This window comes from Coffea arabica, chromosome 8e (assembly GCF_036785885.1).
Source record: "Coffea arabica cultivar ET-39 chromosome 8e, Coffea Arabica ET-39 HiFi, whole genome shotgun sequence".
Taxonomy (NCBI): domain Eukaryota; kingdom Viridiplantae; phylum Streptophyta; class Magnoliopsida; order Gentianales; family Rubiaceae; genus Coffea; species Coffea arabica.
Window position 1 is genome coordinate 50,981,653 of NC_092324.1, and position 25,847 is coordinate 51,007,499.

The following is a 25,847-nucleotide window of genomic DNA, read 5'->3' on the forward strand; positions in this document are numbered from 1 at the left end:
TAGAAAGCAAATAATTAATCCCCTTATTAAAACCAAGAAAAGAAACACGGATGATGGCTCTTACGAGTGTGCAAACAAGCCGAGTCGAGCTTTGGGTTTATCGAACCGAATCTCCAGTTAATTTCATGAAGCTCAACGAGCTCAAAATGTCAAGTTCGAATTCGAACTCGACTCAAATTTTATTTTTTAAAATGAATAAAATAATAATTTTTTACAAATAATAAAATATTAGGAATATATGTAATTTTACTATTAAAATAATATATATATAATCAAGATCGCATGTGGCTCGCGAGCCAACGAACTTAATATTTTTTAACTCGAGTTCGATATTGACCGAGCTCGAGTCGAGCTCGTATTCGAGCCGCTCGCAAGCTGATTCGTGAGCAGCTCTAGCTATTACTATTATAATATTTCATGGTATCAGTCATTAGTACTATGATCAAATTAATCAAGCTTTCAGGATAAAATGTTTGTGACAAAGACAATAATGGTTTTGATGTAGTGACATATAGGCGAAGAGAAGTAAACGAATTGTTCATTGACGTGTGGTAATATGAGGGATTAATCCACTTGAATTGCAGGAGGGCCCGAGGATAATGGAAAGGCATCAGGAAATTCTGCTCCAATACAAGAAATAATTCATGGTTATTGGCATTGGCAGCACCTTTTGTCAAGAAACATATGCTCGTTCACTTTCAGGAATTTTATTTTTTTTTCTTTCTTTTGGGTCTAAAGGGTAGGGAAACTCCAAACTAGGGTTGCAAATAAATCGGATCGGTCGCAAGTAACTCGAGTCCGAAATCGATTATATATATATATATATATATATTATTTTACTAGTAAAATTACATATATATTTTTAATATGTTATTATTTATTAAAAAAAATTTATTTATTATTTTTTTTAAACCCAAACTCGAGTTTGACATTTTGAACTCGTCGAGTTCGAATTGAAATTCGACATTTGTTAAATTATGTTGAGTTTTGACTCGATTAGAATAAAACTCGATTCGATTCGAGTCATTTGCATCCTTACTCCAAACTTTATACTAAGAAGGAAGAGGGAGGGAAAAGAGATACTTTGAGAATAGAATCAAGAATCTTATAATTGCATAACTAATGTACCTACCTTAAAGTGGATCTCGCCATTACCTAATTAATATCCCTACCTATCAAGTTGGGTGTTGAGAAAGCTTGGCATCCAATTCATCCAGCTTGGTACAACGTTCCAGTAAAGCAATGCAGTCAAAAATGTCTACGTCTTTGTGTGCGTGGGTGACAAAGACGAGTTATGGAATCCAATCCAAGAGACTGTGGAAGTGGAAACTGAGAAAGCATATTGGATGAATGCTGCGGAATGGAACCACAAGCAAGCACAACAATTTCCTGACTTTCTATTCAGCGTTGTTACTTCCCTTGGAAGCCAAAACCAGTGCCATGGAAGTGTTTTAATACCCCAATTATCCCAAATAATATTTCGCTTGCATCATAGACACATTTTTCAACCCACCTTTTTATATTTCCAACCACCTTTTTATCTCACATACATCATATCACAAAAAGTGCTACAGTAATTATTCCAAATAATATTTCAAATAATACACTATCCAAACAAACCATAATGGTTGAAATCCCAACCTTATTACTAGTCTTTCTATTGCCGTAAGCCCTTGGAAGTAAAGATGCGTCGAGGATTTAAACTCAAAATCTCTAATTATTGAAATCCCAACCTTATCCGCTGTATCACTTGAAAACATATTAAATTTTAACATATATCACATCAAAAAAGTATTGCAGCAATTTTTTTCCAAAAAAAAAATTATCTCAAACAATCTACTATCTCCTTTTTTAATTTTGTTCTTCTTACTAATTAGTTTTTTTTTTAATGTTTTCAGTGAGAGGTTATAAGGTGAAAACCGTTATTTTTTCTAGTGTAGTTTTGGCATTGTAAGAAATCACGCTTAGTACCTGCTACATTAATATTATTGACCTATTTCGTTTCCAGGTTACAGAAAATACATACCTATATATACTTTTGGGTAGAGAAAAATATAAATATATCTCCTAATACAACTTTGTTTTTCTAATAGTTGGATTTTTTCTACCGTTAATGCTTGACAAATACGCCTTGTTTTGAACATTTACTATACTTGTATGTTCTCAAAAACTAGCTTAATCAATGTTACAATAGCTAGATAGACTTCATGATTCAACTTTTAAACCTTCACATTTTCTCTTTTCATTGTAAATATACCAGGTTTGTTTTGTTAGTGGATTATTAGCAAAATATAATTATTTACTCGTATTATTGACACATTTTTTAATTATTCTTTTATATCACATATACCCCCGTTGAAAAAATAATACGGTATTTTTTTTTCACAAAAAATTATCCCAAGAATCATGTATAGTTCGAAAATATGAGCTGCAAATAGAATTGTTCCTTCAATTTCTTTCGGGTGCTCAAAAAAAGGGGCTGGACAAATGATAAATCAGTCTGGACCTAAAACCAAAAGTAAACCAATCCGAGCCCTGAATTGTGTTGGAGAAATTACTCTTCCGCCCACATATCCGGGCTTTTTGTGCCAAGTAGGCAAGCTGGGGAGTGGCTTAAGCCTTGCCTTATGATGGACTGTCATCGGGCTCCTCCAATGGGACAACAACCCAACCCATGCCCCACAATAGAAACTTTTGGGCAAAGAGAAATCGTGAAGCAAGACACAGGTTTAGGTGATGATATGAAACCAAAACCACCCAAATCCCTCCATCCAAACACACCCTAAGTGGACTGCCCACTCCCTCGCGAGGCTAGGGACAAACCATAAATAAAGCTCCCAATCAGATTCGTTAAGCACTTGGAGGTTGAGTCCGACTCTAAACTCTAAAGTAGGGGCGCATTAAGTTCATGATGCTGCCACGGATCATATAATTCCTGACAGGTGCAGTCTCTTATGCACGCATTCTTCAAGTTACATGGATTCCAAGGATTGGAGGAGGGGCAGCAACGTTGTAAGAATTGGAAGCAACCTTTCCTGAAGGTTCATGGTCAAGATTTGGTCGAAAAAACATGTAAAGTTCAAATTACATCTTGCAAATCATTTTTTCCACATTCTATAGTTACACGTTGTTGAAAGTGAATCATACCGCATGCATATAAAGTTAGTTACACGTTGTTGAAAGTGAATCATACCGCATGCATATAAAGTTACGTACGATTTTCTGACAAACTATTCCGGCCCCTTGTCCCCAAGAATTGTATTCCAAGGACTCTTTGTCACATAACGGTTATGCCAGAGGTATCTTCCTCCAGTTTGCTCTTGGACACAGCATCCAACATTTCACTCCCCACAGTTCTATTTCTATAATCTATATATAATCTTTTTTCCGCTTTGAAAGGACACAATTTTGGCCATTTTAAAGACTAAACAGTCCATTTGCGTTCTTTGAGTCCCAAAAATGTAATGTAAATGGAATCTCATTGTGGTTGGAAAAATACCACACTCACTCAATCCCAATTATGGTATTTTGAAATTTCACATTCATCATCGCGTCATAGTACAATCTCATGCGTTACAAATTTAGATCACGAGGTATTCTGTTCCGACCATAGTTCGAAGGTAGAACACAATGACACAGATGAAATGAAAAAAGTCCATAACAGAACTCTACGATATTCATAAGAGTTTAATGGCAGGCTTGAAATCAACATGTCTCGCAACCCAAGTATCCTAATCTTGTATGAATGAAGAAACTTTCTGGTGTCTCACGCCAGTACGAGAAATGGAGGACAGGCATCGTAATGTCAAAGCAACAAGCAATCTACAAAAGCGGCTAACTAGAATGTGCTTCAAAAGGCGCCGCATACCTTCTCGAAACTGCAGGTTTTGCGGATTTTAATGATCCACAAGGTTGTTGGCAAAAACATAGCACTCGAAATTTGTAGACAACTCACAAATGCAACTTGCTAGATGGAAAAAATAGGAACTAAGAACCAAAGTGATGCCAAAGAGATTACGCATTAAGCAGCAGCTAGGCACATTCATCAGACAAGCAGACTATGATGCGTAAAGATAACATAACCCTCCAACAATAAGTCCATTTCCATAGCTAGACGTGTCCTCAAGAAACATCCAATTCCTTCATTATTAACTTTTCTAACTGTATAAGAGTAGCATCAACAATAACAGTAATTATAATAATAAAAGAGACACTGAAGCAAGATATTGAATCTTAAACATCCATATAATGGAGTTCCGAAATATAGTGGAATCAATACATACATGAGATATTCAATGCTAGTCCAATGTGGACCACATTTTCCATTCCTTTGACTTCTATTTTGCTTTCCTTTTTATCTCCTAGTTATACACAATTTATAAATTAGATTAAGCACAACATACTGTACAATGGGAAGATGTCACCAGAAACCATCATCAACATCAACGGTTGGGTGGGGATCATCTTCTTCCTCTAGTTCCATCTCTAACTCTGGCTCAAACTCAGCTGACTCGATGTCTGCAAGGTTTTTCAAATCAACCACAGAGAGCTCATCAAGGCGTTTAACAACCAAGTCAGCAGCTCCAAGCTCATACATTGGATGTTTGCTTGCAACAGCTACACATTTCATCCGAGCATCATGTGCAGCCTCCACAGTTTGATTCGAGTTCCCAAACACAATACACCGCTCGGGTATGTATTGTAAAAGCTGTGCTGCATACACAAACATCTCTGGATCTGGTTTCCCCCGATAGACATCCTCTGCTGCAACAACAACATTAAAGACCTCTTCAATCCCAACAGCACCAATTGCAGTCTCCAAATTTTTTCTAGGTCGGGTGGACACCAAAGCAATTGGGATTTTGTAATGCATCAAGATATTGACAAATTCCTGAGAACCAGGTCGGAAACTGTAGATCCCACCCTGCAAGGCTTGATAAATTTCCTCCTTCCGACCAGCCATTCTTTTCAACTGAACCGGATCTCTTGACCAGCAAAGAACCTCTGATATTGCTTGCTCATTCTTCATTCCTTCGATCCTTCGAAGGACGAAAGCTGGAGGAGGTGATTTTCCTTCTTCCTCGGAAAGAGCCAACCAAGCTTGCTTCTCAAGATCCGGATTATCTTCAATGAGCACACCATCCCACTCGAATATAGCAGCTAGCCATCCACATCCCATCCTTTCTTGTCGAAGCAATGGATTTTGAAGGCCAGGATTATCTGCCTTATTAGGTGGTGGCCATAATCCCGGCATTCTATCAACACCAGTATCAATCTGGTATCTAAAATCCTGATAAGATTGCCCCTCTTCTCTGTATGCGTATGCCTCTTTAGTCAATTCCATCGCCTGACACTTAATTAGCTGCCGATGGGCTTTTAATCTCGGCAGAGATGATGAAGAAACAAGTTTTCTAAAACGAAATTCCATTGGAGGAAACTTGATGATATCGATTGCCCTCCGTTTGCCTGAAACATCCTTGGAACAATAGCCTCCATACAGCGGAAGATTTCCCAAAAGGGATGTGGTAGCAAAGGATTCCACCATTTTTAACGACAGAAGATGAAAACCACAGCCAAATCTGACCTATATATCAAACTTTACACTCTTTCCCCCTAAATTGGAATCCTTTTTCAAGTTCTTGCCCAGTTAAATGCAACAGAACCCTCACAAACCAACCAAACTGACCTTAATTTCAATATATTTAAGTATCCAGAAAAAAGTAAAGCTTTTTTAAATCGAACTAATCCTTCCTTTGAACACAAAAACCAATATCAAGACTAATAATATACGACTCTAGCTTTGGATTCCAGAAACCCAAGTGCTACTTTTTCTCAACAGGCTCCCAATTCACACAACAATATATTCTTACAGACTATATTTAATTACAAAGAACCTTCTTTTGAGAGAACTCACAGATTATTCCCCAAGACCAACCAAAAAGAGAGGCAAAGAAAGAATAACCAAACAGCACAAATATCCCAACTTTATTTAATAGCCATTAAAGTACTTCCATTATCGGATAATCCAAACAAAAAACCGTGCAAAATCCACTGGCCCAAATCAACAATTATTGCATTAAACAACTTAAAAAAACACGACTCGATAATTAACTAAAGCCCAGAAGGCATGAGCTTGTGATAACCAAAAAAGGAAGGATTTTTATTAATATAGTTATACGCAGTAAAAACCCAACAAAATTCAGATAAATTAAGGGTAAGAACTTGGACCAAATTCAATAAAAATCTGAACTTTATTGGATTTAAATCTAGAGTCTTGAAGAGAGTACTTAAATATGTTGTACAGTGGTATTTATATACAGGGAGAAAAAGGCAGGAAGGAACCTGAATGAGTGAAAAAGGATGCCTGGATTGAAGAGAAAGATTGGATTTTGATTTATTTGGAAGAGGTGAATTATTTATGTGTGGTTTATAGGCAAAGATGGGGGAAGCGGGTACTTGTTTCAGGAGTCGAATTTGGTCTTGGAAACCGTATGGTGGTGGCCGGCGGAGGCTAATTGTGTCCAGAAGTACACGCGGGCAATGTATGAATCTTTCAGGAAATTTCTTTTTCTTTATTTTGTAGGTAATTGATACGTTTTGTTCCCGAAAGAGAAAGGTCAGCTTTATTCAAGGAAAAGATATAACTAATCAGGGAAATTCCCCTGCTAATTATCTAAATATAGAAAGTAAACCGGAGATGACCAGTATATTTAATCTTTTTCTCAAAAAAAATAAAGAAAAAGAAATTTCTATATCAAGTTTGCTTCGGTGTTGACACAAATTTAAGTATCCATATTAAACGCAATTATGATTTAACTATTCTTTCAGAATTATTGGCATAGAAGTCTACAAGCTATAGAAGTCTACAAGCTATTTTGAAAATTTTCTTCTTATTATTTTTTTTAGGATTTTCTCTTCCTTTACTGTTAAACCATTAATGCTTTTTTTTGCAAAATATGTCTGTATATTGTTAGCATGAGAAGGATGAAATTTAAAAAATAAAAAGGAAAAATGAGAATTTGAACCCAATACCTCTTAATTCTGGAAAAGTCGTTATGTGTCTGTCGTAGTTCTATAATTATACACACAAACTTTCATCAAGATCGCAACACTTAGAATAGAACCAAGCATTATTGATACATGTTACACGCATATTCTCCAATTTCTATGTGGGTGGATAACAATCCAAATTGTATCTTAGGGTAAAAAGAGAAAGACATTCAATTTGTGTCTTATCTAATTTGTTAAGACCAGTGTTATGGTATCATTAACTCGTGTGACGTGCATCTTTAATATCTACAAGAAAAATACCTTCTTGTGCATAAAATTGTATCCTGAGATTTGTTCAGACTTCAAAATTCATAATTAAGTTAGGTACGCTAGTAAAGAATTCATTTTGATTGAAGAGATATCGTTTCATCTAATAAATCTGGACGAATGACATATATGTATAGATCTGCAATCAATAGATACAACAGACTTAAGAAAAGAAATTTCATTAAACGAGGCAATGGACATTATCCACCAAAATCAGAAACTTAGCAATCCAAGTGAAATAGAGGTCTTGGAACAAAATGGTGCCTCCAATTAAAGTAGCTTAATTGCGTTGCTACATCCCAATCATCAGCTACAAGAAGGGATTAATCTAATTAAGGTGGAATGTATTATACAGATTGAGTCCTTTTCAAGGAACATTTTTTTTTTTATTAATCCAGTGAACTGTGGATAAGAACTTACAGGAGGGGTCAACGCTCTTCTCCAATCAAGTCCGCAATCTATTTTCTTTTTGTTGTTAAGCCTCGGGAAATGTATAACTTATTTAATCCCTACGCTTCGCTTGTTTATTTGGTAATCAGTTGTTTCTTTGCCTCTTGGATACCAAAATTATTCCAAATAATATTTCGCTTGCATCACAGACACATTTCCCAACCTACATTTTTATATTCCCAATCAACTTTTTATCTCACATACATCATATCACAAAAAAGTGTTACAGTAATTATTCCAAATAATATTTCAAATAATACACTGTCCAAACAAACACACTGGCTGACATATAGGATCAAAGAGCTGAAATTAAAAAAAAAAAAAAAAAGAGAGTCTAATCTTCTTTTATTTCTACTATGACTCCTTTTTCTTTTGGTATGTATTTCTTTCTAAATAGATAATTTCTTAAGCATTTGCTAATCATTTAGGAACCAATCAAATTAATGATCACATAGTTAGTTGTTATTACTTTCATTTTCATGTCTGACCATCGAGATCCTCCAAACAAATGGGTCCCTTAACGCATACTTGCACGGCAATTTCGCTCAGAAATTGTGTTGAAATCGGAATTCATCACACGATAAATATGCCAAAATAATGGAAATTAGTATCCGCAGGTGGTTAAAAACAAAAAAGGGGTCAGAATAAAGATGCGTACACCTTCAAAATACCGCACGAAATTAACACGAAGAAATCCTGAATTTTATGCTAAAGCAGAGCCAAAGCAGCCAAAAGCAAAATCAAAAAAATGCAGAGGAAAAGCTGTGGTCCATGATTGGTTAGATGAGCCCACAAAGCCACCACAGAATCGTGTAGACCATTCCATTTCACATTTGTCTACCGACACGTTTCATATACATGTTTGTTTCCGGGGGCATAACATTAATTAAAAGATAGAAAAAAAACTACTCGATACTAATTTAACAAGATCTCGTTTGGCATTGGTTCGACTTCGCCAATTAGTCACGTTAAATTTAAATAATATTTTATAATTGATGACTTTTAAATTCGATAAAAAAATTTGTTTCGGCAAATAATTAAGTCAAATTTAGATAAAAGTTTAGACTCGTTAAAATAATCAAACAAAATTGAATACTGAAGTGTTCGACTTTAACTTAACGAAGCTTGTTTGCACGCCTACCAGTAGATGAGATTCATTGATTGAATCTAAAGAAAAGGTTTGATACGAGTGCAAAAGCGTAGCGTAGAAGGCATTGAATAATTGATGAACTGAAATAAGCCGGATATCTTTCCTTGTTCAGTTTCGAGAGCTTACACATTATTAATAGATACACGCTTAGAAAGAGCTTAGAACTTGTTTGGACAATAAGTTTTTGTTCCTTCAAAAAAAAAAAAAAAGCTTTTGTTAAAAAAAAATACTGTAATGTATATGAGGTAAAAAAAAGTTATTAGAAAATATGTCCAGAGATTTTTTTCTTTTTTGCGAAAATTCAGAATTCAAACAAAGGCATTTCAAAACTGGTTCTTGTAGCGTAAGATTTGCTATGCTTGGATATTAATTTTTTCTAAAATAATATTTCGCTTGCATTATACACATAATTTTCAATCTTTTTTTTTATATTTTCAACTACCTTTTTATCTCATATACATCACATCACAAAAAAGTGACACAGTAATTATTTGGAATAATACCCTATGGCCGCGATAATACTCTATCACACCTTTTTTCATCTTTACAACTTCCATTACGAGTTTGTCAAGCATGATAGAAAGATATTCAATGCATCTGCCGTATTCCATTTTATAGCACAACAAGAAGTCAATCTGTGGATAAAATCCTTCTAAAGCTTCAGCCAAACATAATTTTACAACCTTGACGTCACTGTTAAAGTTACAGATATTTAAATTTTTTTCCCCATTGAGAGGGTGTTTTGAATAAGAGATTTCTAGCGACAAAACGACAGAGAATCCCAGAAAAATGGTTTTTGTACAGTAAAAACCCAAAATACAAAAATTTAACGGTCTGCTTGGTGCCACATAATTTGAAGGAACGTGTCAAAGTTACGGCTGTTCATGCTTGATATACAAGAGAAATATCAAGCTCATCTTATGGATTTAATACAAGAGAAAAAATAATAAAAGGTACTGATCTCATTCCTCATTCTTCAATGACTTGCCATCTTTTTCAGCCATCAATCATCCCTTGGATGAATTTTCCTCATATTGCGGCCAGGTAAGGAAGAATGTAGAATTTCAGCTTGGCCGATGCAAGACGCTATTTTTGGTCCCCGAAAGGCACTAATTTTCTCACCTATTTGATCCTTTTATGAAAAGGCTGCGTAAGCGCTATCCAAATGCTGTAACAGATACCTTTTCTTAGTGAAAATAGCAGAAAAGATTCCTTCAAGAAAAAAAAAAAGAAGGCACAAAAGATGGGGAAAGAAACAACTCGTTCCAGCGTAGCTTGTCCTTGGCATAATCCTGATCTTTTCTTTTTATCTCTCAACTACTAGAATCAATATATTTGAACCCTAAACTTAGTAGCGAAGGAAACTCTAAAAATTCTGTTCTGACCACTGAATCACTGAACCAGCTCCAGTGATACTAATTATCCTATCTCAACTGCTAAGAAGATTTATGAAAGAATCAAAATTTGACTCCCAAATTGTACATAAGGCCTGAGATTTGGGTGGTCAAGACTTACACTGTGAGAGACCATATCATCTACAGTAAAATTTTGGTGGAGGAAAGACCAAGTTTGAATTTATTACGGGGTAGAACTAAAAATTAAACAGATTTTAAGGCATTCAACTCTGATTTTCAAGCTCTTGGGGGGCTTGCCATCGAGCCATGGCAAAGTTGGAAACAAGATCAGAAATAAAAACCAGTAAGATAACACGCTGAAGAGCTACGTGTAACATGAGTTTTGCTGTGCATGTGGATGAGTCTCAGTCGCAAATCTGAGTATCCTAACACGTGTACATCTCTAATCACATATATATGACAAGATTTTAGACACGTTAACGCTTTACAGGTAGAGGCAAATTGAGAGAAAGAGAGGCAAAAATGGAGTCAACTAAGGAGAGAAGAGAGCAGGTGGAGAAGGAGCAAAGGGAACAAAAGGGAGGTGTTGATCCAATAGCCAAGGCTAGGGAGGTACTTCAAGAAGCTGTCATCAGCAAAGATGATGGAAAGGCTCAGGGCGATAATAATGACGAGAAGGAAGCAGCAAAAGACCCTGATGACATTTTGGTTTTTGCTAGAGCTGTTCACCACACTGATTCCTCGCTTGATTGATATATAGCTATCACAAGTATCTATGAAGTGTAAATGAGACGAAGAGGGTTTTAGAGGTGACTGGCCAGTCTAAGTTACTGTACAATTTTCAGTTTGTTTCAATATGTGAGTTGGAAATCACAAGTTTAAATTGTTCTTCTCATTCTTGATTCTTAATTCTTTACGGAAAGGAGAGTAGCAAAAGCATGACAGGATTGATTATGCACAACATAATTTTGGGTCGGAAGGATACTGCAGATGTTAAATATTCACTCCAGATTTGCGAGTTGCAACCATATATCACCTCAGAGATCTAAGCCAAGAAAAGATTGTTCCATATGAAAAATCGAAAAAGAGTCTTAATTTCTCCAAATTTCTCCTAAATTTACCATAAAATTCACTATAATTCTATGCTAACATGAAAAGTTTTTGTTATTTGTGAAAATGGTTGTTCTCAGGTCCACTATTGGAGAATTAGAATTGAGAGAAAGGTGGAAGGGTGTTTCTTTCATCGAATTTGTAACTTGCCTGGTACATCTTCTTAGTTATCGGAGAGATCATTAGAGTATATCACTTAGGTCCTTTGCAAGTAGGATGAAGTAACTAAATCCATTTTTGTCAAGCTTTGTGCTCATGGCATGTATCTTAATATGAGAAAAAGATAAAGAGAATTTATAATGAAATGACAAAAAGGACAATAGTGCATGTTTCCAACCATGAATTTTTAATTCAGATGCTTTCTATCGGTCACATTGAAGACTTGAGCTATGCATACAGCCATACGGGTCCAGACATTGGATGTCTTTTACTACTCTCATCTCCATACCAATTTACATTTTTATATACGAAATGGGATTGCTAAGTTAGTGAAGTTACGGCTACCATCCTGGTCACTACGCTCAGCAATTTCCTTTAAACTAGTCCAAGATTTTCTCTTCCGCTTGCTTGATGGTATGGAAGCTTTCTTTGCATCAACAGGAACAGAACTGCTTTCTGATTCAACAATTTTCTTGGATCCTGATCTAGTCCTTTTCCTCTTTCTTGTATCCAACAAAGTCCCAACTTTAGCCGAGGGAGTTGTAGAACTGTCATTCACAGGATCCTTGTTAATTATTTCTTGTGAAGCAATTCCATCCACCTTGGACATGGGATCATTTTTGCTTGCTGTAATGACCTTTGCTTTGGCAAACTTTGGATGACTTGATTTAGTAGGATCTGATTTTGAAGAGACTTTGGGCTTCGATGGACACAACTCTTTCATGTAGCCTTTCGGGGTTCCTCTCTTCAAGTTTCTATGTGAACAAAAGTGGCAGCTGTAAACCACACTATTTTCAATCGAAAGACTACGTTTCTTGCGCCTTCGCTTTGGATTTGGTTTTATCTTCTCAATCCGAACCGTACAATTATAGCCAGGTTGAAGAATAGATTCACACCTGTAGAAAAATTACAATGGTAATCAAAACATTAGACACGCAGATGAATGTTTGTATTATAATCCACCACCATGGTGGTAACAACATTAAGCTTGTACTGCAGTATCTCCTTTGCTTCTATACAATCAAGAAAAATGGTGTTGCAAGAATCGATCTTTAGTAGCAAAGAGCCAGAAGGAACCATCCAGGCAGTGAAAACATCTAGAAATATGGGTGAGCATCGTTGCATCAGCCATCTGCATAAAGGGTTATATTAGGACTTCATTCTACATCTATGCTTCCTTACTTCACTTTCTTGCTCTAGATGAGGGCAACTAGATAATAACTTGGGCCAATGAGTGTTGTACTCAGACCTATATGTCAGTTTTAGGAATGATATTACTTCCAAAACAATTCGTTGCACTAGAAATACCAGTTAATCTTCGAGTCATGAAATTCACTAGCTACTCCTAGATAGAAGCACAAACAAAATATGTTTATCCGAAACATCAAGCATGTTTGAGGAGATTGGTTTCACGGAAGTATTTTCCCAAAATACGGTAAGACGGCCTTCTATAAGCTACTAGAGCAAATTCTACAAGAACGTTGTGTGTAAAAACTTGATTGTCCAAGACAATTTACTCCATTACAGAGAAGAGGTCATAATCTGATAGACATACACGTAATTTAACTGTACCGCATCACAAACCAAAGCCTTTAAGCCTCTAAAATTCCTAGGAACTAATCATGGAAGCACTAAATCAAACTCAAAAACGTTACTACTGAAATAGAACACAACAACTCTAATACAACCAAATAGGACTTGTATCGAACATGTAGAATACACCACAAGTAGAAAGCACAAAACAATAGGAAAAAAGGGAAGAATTTAGGGGACCTCTGGCAGGAGAACAATGAAGGGTCAGGAGGAACACCCAAGGCTTCAGCAGTGGCAGCCAAGCGGTAGCCGAAAAAAGCACCTAGTGAAGATACGGAAGCTTCGGCAGTAGCCCAGATAGCGAGGTTTTTAAGGTGGTCCAATTTCAACATGGACTTGGGATTTACGCTGCTCTGTTTCTTTCCGCTAGATTCTTCTCTCATTGTTCCTGAAGGAGCCTGCTGCAAGTGTGGCTGTGAAGATATTGCCGCTGCTGCTGCTGTGGATGAATTATTCTTCTTACCCATCGCTACTCAAATTTGGAAACTCAATAAAAGTATCAAAATATGTTTTAAACACTTGATGAGGAATCGCAGCCACAATATCAAGAGCAGTAACAGTAAGATTCAAACTAGTAAATAGTCTGATAATACCTGAAACAAAAAAGAAAAAGAATCAGATAATTACCCAAATCAACTTAGCTAGTTGGTGGGGTTTTGATTGTTTGGACCAACGAAATAGAATAGAAAGCAGTGCCAGAGAGTGGCAGCAGCAGGGAAGAAGAGGGAGGAATGATTGAGGGACGGAATAAAAGGAGAGACTCAAGTCGAGGCCGCATGAGTCTTATGACTTACAGTCTGGGCTGGGTCAAGATGGGTTCGAGACAGTTTAGCCCAGGTCATGGTATTCAGTCCAAATAACTACTACTAGTCTACTACTTGTTTTCTTTGTGAACAGATTTCGACACAAAATAGTGCGGGATAATTTCATAAACCCCCCTGAGGTTTTTTATAATTACAACCACCACCTTTAAAGTTTGAAAAATTACACTCATCCGTGCGTCCGATCAGATATTGGCTTCAGCCTCCCTGAGGTGACTGCAATTGTTTAAAAAACTCAAGGAGGTTCCTGAAATTATACCGTGCAACAATGAACATATTGGCTTCAGCCTCCTCGCTCCCAAACTTTAACTAACACAAGATAAAATTTTTATACTCCAACAAAAACTTTTCATGTTAGCATAGAATTATAGTGAATTTTATGGTGAGAGTATTTAGTAATTGGAAAAATGTAGTTTGGTCCATTCTAATTTGGTCCATACAATAGGAACTACTTCCATATAATATGCCATCCATGTAATTCTCTCTAGCTTACTCCCTATTAACATGAGGTGGTTTAGGTATAACAACTGGAGTTTTATAGACTTCAAGAGCTGCATATCCTGCTGCTAGGACTGAAGTGGCAGCACCAATTACAATAGCATCCTCATCATCATCACTACCTGGATCCATATATGAAAATTTAATATAATTATTAATTGATTGCATGCATATAATCGTTAATTAGGATTTAAAGATGTACTTACCAATGGAATACCTTAGCGAATGTGTAAGAAGGAGTACGATTACTTGAACAGAAATTCACAACAGAAATCCAACTGCCGCCCAAAACCATGACGCCAATAAGATTACTTGTTTGGGTAATAAACATTTAATTCACGTAGCAGTAGACTATTAGTAGTGTACCAGAAAAAGCCAGAGTGATGCAGGGGTCTCAAATGCAGAGTGATGCAGGTTATACCAATAGCAGTTAATGTTCTCCTTCAATGTGGGCGGGCCCAAGAAGTATAAGAGTATATAAAGGACATAGGAAAAGAAAGTTTGCTTGTGTTCATAGTTCAGCTGTTTCAGCACCCGAGACAGAGGAAAAGAAACAATATGATTGTGTAGTCTCCTAAAACTTCTGTTAGCTACTTCATTACTTTTTCCCAGAAAACCCCTTCCAATGAATCACGTTAAAAAGTGGACAGGATTGGTAAAACAATCTTGCTGCTGAAATCTGACATTAAAATAGGAGAGTGCAACTGTCTGTACAAATGTTGCACGAAATCTGCATGAACATGCAAATACTATGTCCCGAAGTGATCTGTGGCTTTTCTTTCTGATTAAACATCTATACAGGTCCACTTCAGTTTACAGGAAAGACAGCAAACGAAATCAATTATGTGCTTATGTTGGAGCTTGGGGCACAGGCTTAGCCCTATTGGCTTGAGCTGGTTCTACTTGTGATGACACATTTCAATAGAACTGAACTCATTCTTCAAATATAGAATTTTAAGTAGGACGAATATAGTCAGACATTATAGGATCTGTTATGATTCACGAAAAACAAGAATATCATGATAGCTTGTTAACTGCAACGCTGGGAGATTCTTTGCTCTCTGGGATGAACACAAGCAAACTGTTTTCCTCCCTAATCAGATTTTGTCAACTATTTACAAATGGTCTCACCAGACTGTAAGAAAAACACTACCCTACCCTACCGGGATTCTGATTCCAAGAATCATAAAACCCCCAAAACTCAGCAGCCAAATTAATTCATTAGCATCAATCAAATCAGATTTAACCCTAATCAGGTAAGAACAAACTAAAACAAAAGCAACCCACAAAAATTCATTCAAATCCAACTTCAAGAATCTACACCAGTAATTCTAGACAATTTTTCAAAGGAAAAGGGAGGAAAAAAAAACTAATAAGAGACCATCATACCTCTGGAAATACTTAAGGAGTCTTCACCCTTGTTGGAAATGCTACTGTAGGAACGGGAATGAGATTGTGCTTAGGCCGTCAAACAAGCTTCTGAGGCTGCATAAGCAAACGCATCCACAATGGCGGGCACAGCTCACAAACAAAAAGCAGACTGAAGAGACAGAGAGGGAGATGGTTACCGGCCGCAATGGCTAAGTCTAGTTCCGCTGACTAGAGAAATGGACCACACAAACGCATCCACACATGACTTGAGCCGTTGATATTGGCCGCTTTCAAAGGAAAAAAATGAGAGAGAGAGAGAGAGAGATGCCGGAGTAGCTCACCTGATGAGATGCCGAAGAGAGAGATGCCGGGAATGAAAGTTATTTTCCTGATGAGATGTCGCTGATGAGATCGAAAACCCTTGCTGGAGGCGTGAAAAGAAGAGGAAAGTAACGTCACAAATATAATTTATGAGGCGAGTTTGAGTTCACTAAGGCTGGATTCAAAAAGTCAATTGATATCAATGTCAATTTTAGATATGATGGATTGTTAAAGAATTCCCCAATCCTGCCACTACAACTATGGAGAATTTTTTTTTTTTTTTTTAAGAAAAAGAAAATTATATAGGGCAATTACCGGATAACCATCTTGTTCCAGGGCTTCTATAAAATCCCAACCCAACACTTGGCGCCTTAAAATTTTCGGACCCGGAAGAAACCGCCTAGCTAGCTTACTAGCTCATGACATTTGCCCTCTCTGGTGCGAACACTCTCTCTCACACTGGGACACACATTAATCACACACAGTAATCGCAATGGGTAATCGGAGGTTCACTCAGATGCCGCCGAGCGATGACGAGGACGACGGGCCACCGCCACCACCTCCGCCGCCGCGGCGGAGCTCAGCGAACGGTGACGACGAGAAAACGAACCAAAGGAAGCGGAAGAAAATGAAGCTCGTCGACGAAGCAGAAGATGAAGAAAAGCAAGTGAAGGAAGACAGTGTCAGAGATAGGAAGAAGCAAAAGAAAGTGATCAAAGAAGAAGAAGCAACTGCGGCTGAGCCTAGCGGTGATGAGGAGGAGGCTCCTCAGGAGGACGCCAAGCCTATTGGCGATGTAATTAGGGCTTCGGGAAAAGGAAGAGGGAGGAGGAATCACTATGAGGCCTTCGAATATGATGGAATGCGATATGATTTGGTAAATATTAATTCGAAATTCTCGTTAATTGGATTCATTTCTTGGGTAATACATATGCTCATAAGTAAGCATTTCAAACAAATATCATTGCTGAATTGTATGCAACTTTGTTGAATACTTTTAGAAATTAGTTGTAATTGTAAGCTTCGACCCATTAATTAGAAGTTGAGGCTAAAAAAGGGTTCTTTTGTGCAGAACAAGAAATAGAGTTCATACAAGCCATGTTAAATGAAACTAATAAGCACGAAAAATACAAAGTAAGGTTCCTGCTACGGTTATGTCTGTATGTTCGTGGTACATGTGAAGGGTTAGAGAGGGAGAAAGAGTCTATCTTATGTTCCTTTTTTTTGGTTCCCTACAAATGATGTGAGAATTCTCTTACTCTAGATTTCAAATAACTTCAGGAGGAATTATTTGAAATCTGTTGCTATATAGCTGAAACTCATGTAGGGTGGATTTAAAGCCCTTTATGCCCAATTCATCCGCCCAATGAAAATTTTCCGGGTCAAGCTGTTATATGTATCTTTGGAGCTTTGAATCAGGGACTCAGAGTCCTGTGTGTATTGGACGAAGGGGAACCCGCAAATGTAGTATTAGGAGGATCTTTTGATAGGAAAAAGCTGACCATGAGAGGAGACAAGGAAGACTATGTATGGGGCATGAAATTCTAGGCTTTCTGTTTCTACCATTTTAATTGAAAGTAAATCTTTTATAGTGCAAATGATCCTTAGCTGGCATGGTGCAACGAATGTCAATTATGGCAACCTTTTTCTAAGTGGTCATTTGAGCATCACATGAGCATCTTGTTGTATGTACTGCTGTTTGCATGTGTCCATTTGGTGGCTGTGAAATCATGTGGAACTTGTTTGACGCTTCTGTTGTTGCTTTTACTTTACCACACATGATTGATGACCACAATAATATTTACCTTCCTAGAACTCCTTTTTCTTGATAAAGTTGTGAATTCTATACTGATTTGGTGTGGGAGGCAAAACAATTGGATATATTATCCATATGAAAGTTTATACATCTTAAAATGCTGAAAGCATCTGTTAGTCAAGCCTACTTATTTTAGTAGACTTTGGGCATGTACCAGGTTTCTGGCTCCTACTGAGCTAAAAGTTATTTTGAGTTTATCTTAAATGCACATGGCTTTTGCTATGCGCTTAATGTAAGCTGAAGAAGCTGGACTGGAAATACAGCCCCTGAGGTGGTTGCAGAAACACTTTTTGGCTTCTTTGGAACTTTTAAACCAAAAGCATGCTTTCAACCGTTAAAAAGCTTATTTGATGAATACTTTCTTCAAAAAAGCTTTAAAAGGCTGAAGAATTTCAGATGAGGCTCTGTTTTTGATGTAAAAAGCTTATTTGATGAATACTTTGTCAATAAGCTGAAGTCTAAAAGATTCATTAGAATTTTACTGCTTTTAGGAAAATATCCGAATATGTATGAAGATTTTTTGCTATGCTCTTCCTGATAATGAAGAAGAAGAGAGAGAAGCGAAGTGGACAAAAATGTATATTGCAAGAAATTATTAACATGTATCACATCTGATCTATTTATGTATTGTATCCAAACATATTCCTGTGTTGAGATGCAAGCAATCAATTACAGTAAAATAAAATTTTATAAAAAGCAGTCATATGAAGAATGTTTGAGATCTTGATCAGGAATTCTGTGTTTCATTACATGATGGTCAATATATCTGCCCCTTTTAGAAGCAATTACTAGTAAAATAGTTTCTGTAGATATATTTCCATGTCTAACTTGCTTTAGTTTTGTATCTTTGATTTTGCAATAGGAGGATCCTGTGCTCTTAGTGCCTGAGGAAGCAAATCAGAAGCCTTATGTGGCCATTATCAAGGTATGTGTGAATTGTCATAAACCCTGTTGCACAAGCTGAACATGAAGACTGAAGATTATATACCCATTCTATATTTTTGAGGATATTTCTATTTTATACTGCAAGTGTGCAGTAATGTGAAGAAATTATGAAGAAGAATGAAAGAGACATATATAACAAGTATTTTTCATGGTTTTGCTAGTCCTCTTGCCATTCTTTCTATTTCCCAGTGGGGGTTATATTCCAGTGGACTTTTTTTGTTTAGCTAATGAGCTGTCTCATAGGCTTCTTTGGTGGTGGATCATTTTGTTGTGCTATTGGGCTTTGAAACTATAGAATTGTTGAATAGACTCCTTAATGTACCTTACGACTTCCTGAGTTTTCTGTCCTCCACATTGCTTCAATAATGGTTGTCAAAGGCTGATTGTTGAAATGGTTTTGCTATATTCAATGCTGTTTTCAGTTTTTTCTTTTTCCCTAAAGATTATCTATATTGGTTGTCTAGAGCATTTACCTGGTCCCTTAGTGGCATACACGCTTTATAGGTGAAAGGCCTAATGCGTTGTTGTTAGTTGGTTTTTGTGCAAATGATTGTATTATACTGGAGTACGTTGATACTGGTTTTTCGGCATCAGTAGGTTGGCAAATTTGCAGAGAATGTTTCCAGTTGTGTAGAATTGGTATTTTTCCAGTTGTGGCAAATTTGCTTCTGTTTTCAGGACATATCTCAGACAAGAAATGGGAGCTTGATGGTCACTGGGCAATGGTTTTATCGTCCTGAAGAGGCAGAAAAGAAAAGTGGTGGTAATTGGCAATCCACTGATACGCGAGAGCTGTTTTATAGTTTTCACAGGGATGAGGTCCCAGCAGAATCTGTCATGCACAAGTGTGTGGTGCATTTTATACCTCTGAACAAGCAGATTCCCCCACGGAAGCAACATCCAGGTTTCATAGTGCAAAGGGTATACGACACTGAACAAAGAAGGCTTTTCAAGCTTACAGATAAAGATTATGAAGACAACAAACAGGAAGAGATTGAACTCCTTGTTCAGAAGACAATGTCACGCTTGGGAGATCTTCCTGACATCGAGCCAGAGGAGGCAGCTACTGATCAGGAACATCAGTTGAGAAACAAAAGACTGTTGAGGAAGAAGAGCATGACTCAGTTGGATGTTTCCCGAGAGGATGAAGCATCTACAAGATCTGGGCAGTCTTTTAAAGCTGAGACTCCAGGAAGTTGTGCTAGTAATGCATCAGAATATTACACCATTCTTTCAAGCTTAAAGGCCCTGACTGGTGAAACACAGCGGGACAAGTGGTTGGAAAGGCTGCTTCAATCGATTCAGTTTATATGCACTACCGCTGATGGGGGTCCGGGTGATGGAAAGGGGCTAGCAGCTCCTGCAAATGGAAATGAGGTCAAGAATCTTAATGTAATGGCAAACTTCTCTTTCATCAGCTTTTCTAAGAGTAATTTGACACCTCATATCGTGGTGGTTCTTCACTACTACTATAGTTTATCTACAAGAATCTGCAAATTGGCACTGGATGATCTTTTCTATTATATAATTGTTTAATTTAATTTATATGTTCAGAGTGGTTTGCCTTTTCACTGGCCGGACAGCGCTGTTGCTGCTATAGCTGCTCTTGAAAAGGCTTCTCATGAAGCTTTATCCTCAGACTTTCAGAAGTATAACCAAAAGATGCGGCAATTGGCTTTCAATCTTAAGGTGAACATTATCTGTATCTGTCATGTGTGTGATGATTTATTTTATTCTTTAAGGTCTGCTTTCGTGAGATGGGATGAAAATTGGATTGTGGGTGAACTTAATATCCTGAAGTTTCATGTTTCAGTGTTGTGATGATGATGTCTTTCCTTTTCTAAATAAAAGATAAGGAAACCATACTTTGTGGTCTTTTGATTCCTGGAGCTATCATTCTTCCCATCTTCTGATTCTCTTGGGGGCTTTTTCTTTAATTCTGAACCATTTGCAGAACAATGCAGTTTTAGCAGGACGACTTCTGAAGGGAGAGTTGGAGCCTTCACAAATATTGAGCATGACACCTAATGAGTTAAAGGTATAGCTGTTACTTTTTTCATGATCTATAATTTCCGGATGATTCTCCTTTAATCGTTCATTCTATTGGATGAATAAATTGTTCTCTTCAGTGATTCCTGTGTTGGCAATCTTCGTATTACACTTAGATTCATTCTATATTCTTGTACACGAATATGCATCATTTTTTATTCGTATAATACAATGCATAAATGGTGCATGGTCCAGTTGTATCCATGACATTATGTACAGCTGGTCTAGTTTTCCTAACATGGCTTTTTACTCCTGATTTTGTAATACTAGATAATTGCTATCAGCAATATTTTTACCTTGTTAGCCTTTTCTTTTATGCTTCAGGAGGGTTTGACAGCAGAGGAGATAGCGAGTAGGAAGCCTGAGGAGTCAGAACACAGGCAGGTAATCATCTCGATTTGTGGATTTTCTGGAGATTAACTCTTTAGTTTTGGAAGGATAACTAATAAAAACTTGCATTGTGTAGAGATAACTTTTTGAAAACTTGTTTTCAGTCACATAGAGCCAGCAATTTTCTCTTATTTCGTGGAATATCATCTGGAATTTTGTCTATATGCCTGTAAAAATTTCAGCCGTCTACCTTGGAACGATGGAGTTTATTATTATTATTTGGCTGGAGCCATGGAGATTTAAATGGACTATATGGGAATTAGTTCTGGCTATAGTTGTATCCATGAGATTGACCTGACAATACAGTAGTAGGTTTTCATGGCTCCATCGTGTTAGAATTGTTATTATCTTTTTAAAAACGTTTCTGCGATATTTCTGGTGAGGATATTACTTTCTCTTTTTTTAGGCTAAAGGATGTACAAGTGTTGTTAACGCTGTGATTTGGCTTATGATACAGATGACAGATGCTCGCTGCAAAAGGTGCATGGAGAAGAAAGTGGTTCTTATAGATATAATTCAGACTGGCCATGGAGATCGTTATCAGGTTTGCACTCATACGCATTGAACTTGTTTCTCGATTACCTTGCCTTGTATGAATGCAAGCATATTATCTGCCATAGTTCATGTTATTTTTTACTTAATCCAGATGCAAGATATACTTTATCTTTCACTCTCTTTAGCTTGCTCACTCCTGGATGTCCACTTGTTAAGTTGTACCAATGTGCTAATATCTATTTCTTCTTCTTTTTTTTCAATCCCAATTTCTCATAATTTTTCTGGGGTTTTTTTTGTTTTGTTGGTTTTATCTTTTTCCCTTTTTCTTTTTGCCTCTTCTCTCTTTTGGTGAATGGGAAAAATTTTTTTTTTGTTTGGGGGGCTGATCTTAAAGAGTATGGTTGGCTGATGTTTGTGTTACTTGATCTTGATGCTTAGAGGTAGAGGCGTTTATTTTCCACAACATACACTGAGAAATTGAAAAGTGTATAGGTTCATGCAGCAATGAGAGTAAGTTTTTCGATACTGCGCTTCATCCCTAGGTTATGTAGAAAGGAGTCAGTTTTGAGGATGAGCCTGCTGTCAACTTATACATCGTACCCCAGTTCCTTTTTTTTTTTTTTTGGTTTTCCCTTTTCTGGGCGGTGTGGAGTTTCCATTGACTTCATATTTTCCCCCATCCGGTCTTGGTGAAATTTGCAGCTGGAGTGCAATGCTTGTGGCAACAACTGGTATGCTTCAAGTGATGAAGTATCTACGTTGACGATAGATGAGCCAAGTTCTGCGAGGACTGTTGGAACTGTACCTTTGGCGACTGCCAAGTTCGAAGATGTGGAAAAGAAGTTGGTTAGTCCTCGTAGACATGACAAGTCAGCCGATGATGGGTTTAAGAAGACGAGTGAAGCTTTTGTGCCCGTGCTGGACAGCCAGAAATAGTCATGGAAGCCTGCCTAAAAGTATATATAAATTATTATGATACTCTACTAGATACTAATGGTGCTACGCGAATTTTTAGGATTTTTCTTGTCTATGAGATTGGCCCGCGTTAGAGACTAGTTTGGATGGGTAATCATGCCTAGGTGTATTATATATAGACATAGCAAATGTAACACGCGGGAACCTTTGCATAGTGGAGCTTTAGGCTTATATAGGAATAGGAGGAGGATGTTTGTCTAGTGAGTAAATCCATAGGTGAGAGCTTTGGTTATTATTATGGTGTACAAAGTGGGCAGCGTGTTTTTATTCCCGACAAAGCCAACACCGATTCTGCGGCTACTACTTGCGCTTAATGTTTAAAGTTTACTACCTCTTCAAAATTCCAAAATGGGGTAAGAGGACATATAATTTTGATAAATAAATCCCATTTCATCACGTGCGCACCGTGTATAATAGTCCTAGGTGTGTTTTAGTACCTGGAAACCAAAACCTATAAGGAGCCGCCATTCCTTCAAGGTTGTACGATTCCCGCCTCCGTAGATTTTATCCTTCCAAATTTGTAAGGCATCCTATTCTATCGACTGTATGATGGTGCCATTACTCTGCTAATTACAGAGAATCTCAACCCTTCATGGCCTCTCATTGTATCTTTTGAGAAAGCAAGCAATGCAAACTAGGAGTTTGAACTCTTCCAATCTCCTGCAGCACAACTTTCCCAGCCTCGACCCCTAAGGAGTAAGACCCCGAGATCGAGGAATTGGTCAGAGCTTCAAGAAGACGTGCTGGAACTCACCGCCCAATGCCTAACCAAGAATGAAGATAAAATAACGTGGCCTTTTGGTGCAGCTTGCAGCACCTCATGGCGAGCCGCTGCTGCTCCAAAAATAAGAATTACTACTAACTTCAAGGGGCTGCGTCTATGAAAGCATATTCCCTGCCTCAAGTATTCGGCTAAGGGAGCCAATAGTGACGGAGAGTTTTACAGCTTGATGGAGAGAAACAGAAAAATCGGGGCTAGACCCCAACTCAAAAACGCAAAGAATGTTTTGAATCGTTGGGCAACCACTGGCCATGCGTAATTCTAGGCGAACAGTAGATTAGCCAAGTTCTTGTGTCAATAACTTTTGGTACGAATATTAACCTTGCTTGTTGCTTGAACAATTCTTTTGTCTCACATTAAAGCTCCAAGAATCGACTTCAATATGTTTATTTTGTTCAAGTACCTCCCAACATCTGCTTTAAACTCATGGCACAAAGTCCCGAGACCTAATGCGCTCCCATACTCAAATTTAATTTGGGCAGTATAGGTATGTAAAATATGGGACTAGGCCTAATTGAAAATATATCCAATAATACCCATTTAAAATATGGATCTAACCGGAACTTACTTGAGATTCTCATAGATCTTTCTTTCCCCCAGAGTCTAAAAATATTGATTTTCTTAAAGACAAAAACCAACCAATATTTTCGAGACATTTGACTAGCAAAGTTTGTTATGTCCAAATTGAACTTCAGAAAGTAAATTTACTTTCAAATCTCATGAAATTTAGTTTTGGGTCCGTTTGGATTAGCTGTTTTTGGGGGGTGTTTTTGAAAAATTTTACTGTAACAGAGTTTTTAGAGTATATTTTTTGGGATATTTTTAGAAAATATTTTGGAATATTTAAGAGTAGTAGAGTTTTTAAGATTTTTTTGGGATATTTTTTGAATATTAAAAAAAAATTAGACTACTTTTTAAAGTACGTTTTATAGTACTGTTAGTTTTTGAAAAATTAGTGGATCAAAACAGATGAATTTAGAAAGAAAAAAATCAATTGGCATAGGTTTTGTTGCATGATTTTTCCACAGTGTAAAGAATTAAAACTGATTAATTTCATCCTGACATGGATTGTGCAAATCTGTATAAGATCTTAGTATGTTGGAGGAAACGTGACGAGCGTTTAGTCATATGAAGTAGAAATTTGGGCAAATACAAAACTGAATCATCAAACATTTCAGGAGAATGCATAACTTTGATGGTGGAAAGTTTTACAGAGTTTAAACAAACTAACTAAATGATATTTAAAAATAAGTAATATTGAGACATTTGATTTGGACAAAAAAAAAGAGTTAAAAAAAAATTTATTAGATATTTGGACGGTATTAAAATAGATCTAACCCATTTTAGTCCTGCATATACTTCGTATTTTACGGTTCCAATTAAGTCCCGTCCAAATTTCGCCCATTTCTACTCGTGCCTCCCTGCTGCATGCATGAAATGATTACCCGTTGTACCACTGAACCAAAGTGTGGGAAAGGCAATCATTGATTGAACATGGTCGACTTTTATAACAGAGTGCTAACGGTATTCATCCTACCCATATTGTAGTAAATTATTTCGGAAAGCTCAAAACGGTGTCGTATAGCCCCCCCAGTCCTCAATTGTCATTTGGACATGACCAGTTGCTGGTCAACTCTGTGCAGTATTATTGGAACGGAAAACCCCAATTCGCCGGATGAGGGGCGAGCTGTTCACGGCCAGGATTTCGTTCAAAAAGAAGTACGGTTCAGATCATTTTTTGTATCTTGTTTCTAACAATGTGTGTGAGACTCACAAAAATTTGTTCTAAAGTTATACGTTGTGAAAATAAAATTACGCGATATGTAAAATGTACAAAATCGATTATACCTGCAATCGCTGCTGCCCGTGGTCCCAATTCGCCGTGGCCTGCTTTGCGGCTTTGGGGGGGGGGGGGGGGGAGCATTGGCAGTGCATGAATATCTGTCTTCACTGGGGAGAGTTTCTCAAACTTGAGATCATAGATTTCAATTCCATAAAATCACACACTCTAATCAAGATTGAATAGCTGCATGTGCCCGTCTTGCATTTCAATCCGTTTATACAACTTCTCAAGCCAATTTATTAAGAGTTTCCTAAACTTGAGATCATAGGTTTCAATTTCACAAATAACACTCCGGTCAAGATTAAAAAGTTTTAAATTCCCCTTTCTTGCATTTCAATCCTTTTTTTTTTCCAACCAACTTGGCAAGCTTTTTTTTTTTTTTTTTTTTTTTTTTTTTTTAAAAAGAAT

The 25,847-nt window shown here is 37.1% G+C and overlaps 3 protein-coding genes across 6 annotated transcripts; 1 reads left to right on the forward strand and 2 right to left on the reverse strand.

The window, feature by feature from the left end:
• Positions 1–4,224: 4,224 nt before the first annotated feature.
• LOC140012911 (5-amino-6-(5-phospho-D-ribitylamino)uracil phosphatase, chloroplastic-like) lies at positions 4,225–6,602 on the reverse strand. The gene has a single exon (XM_072061453.1). The coding sequence runs from the start codon at positions 5,543–5,545 to the stop codon at positions 4,421–4,423; it is 1,125 nt and encodes a 374-aa protein (XP_071917554.1). The 5' UTR covers positions 5,546–6,602; the 3' UTR covers positions 4,225–4,420.
• A 5,107-nt stretch (positions 6,603–11,709) lies between these two features.
• On the reverse strand, positions 11,710–16,345 carry LOC113704229 (uncharacterized). 3 transcript variants are annotated; one of them, XM_027225993.2, is made up of 4 exons: positions 16,166–16,345; positions 15,843–15,993; positions 13,315–13,727; positions 11,710–12,437 (listed from the first exon to the last, which is right to left on the reverse strand). In XM_027225993.2, the coding sequence occupies exons 3-4, from the start codon at positions 13,599–13,601 to the stop codon at positions 11,843–11,845; spliced, it is 882 nt and encodes a 293-aa protein (XP_027081794.1). In that variant the 5' UTR covers positions 13,602–13,727; positions 15,843–15,993; positions 16,166–16,345; the 3' UTR covers positions 11,710–11,842. The 3 variants fall into 3 exon arrangements, with proteins under 3 accessions (XP_027081794.1, XP_027081792.1, XP_071917599.1); XM_027225991.2 differs by having other exon boundaries at positions 13,315–14,575; positions 16,166–16,316; XM_072061498.1 differs by lacking the exon at positions 16,166–16,345 and having other exon boundaries at positions 12,375–12,673; positions 15,843–15,975.
• A 156-nt stretch (positions 16,346–16,501) lies between these two features.
• Positions 16,502–23,050, forward strand: LOC113704228 (ASI1-immunoprecipitated protein 3-like). 2 transcript variants are annotated; one of them, XR_011819881.1, is made up of 8 exons: positions 16,502–17,022; positions 18,824–18,886; positions 19,585–20,298; positions 20,461–20,595; positions 20,861–20,944; positions 21,280–21,335; positions 21,803–21,889; positions 22,543–22,668. XR_011819881.1 is itself a non-coding variant. In XM_027225987.2 (8 exons), exons 1-8 carry the CDS (start codon positions 16,639–16,641, stop codon positions 22,774–22,776), a joined length of 1,761 nt encoding a protein of 586 aa, XP_027081788.1. In that variant the 5' UTR covers positions 16,502–16,638; the 3' UTR covers positions 22,777–23,050. The 2 variants fall into 2 exon arrangements, 1 of the variants encoding a protein (XP_027081788.1); XM_027225987.2 differs by having other exon boundaries at positions 21,280–21,339; positions 22,543–23,050.
• The last annotated feature ends 2,797 nt before the right edge of the window (positions 23,051–25,847 follow it).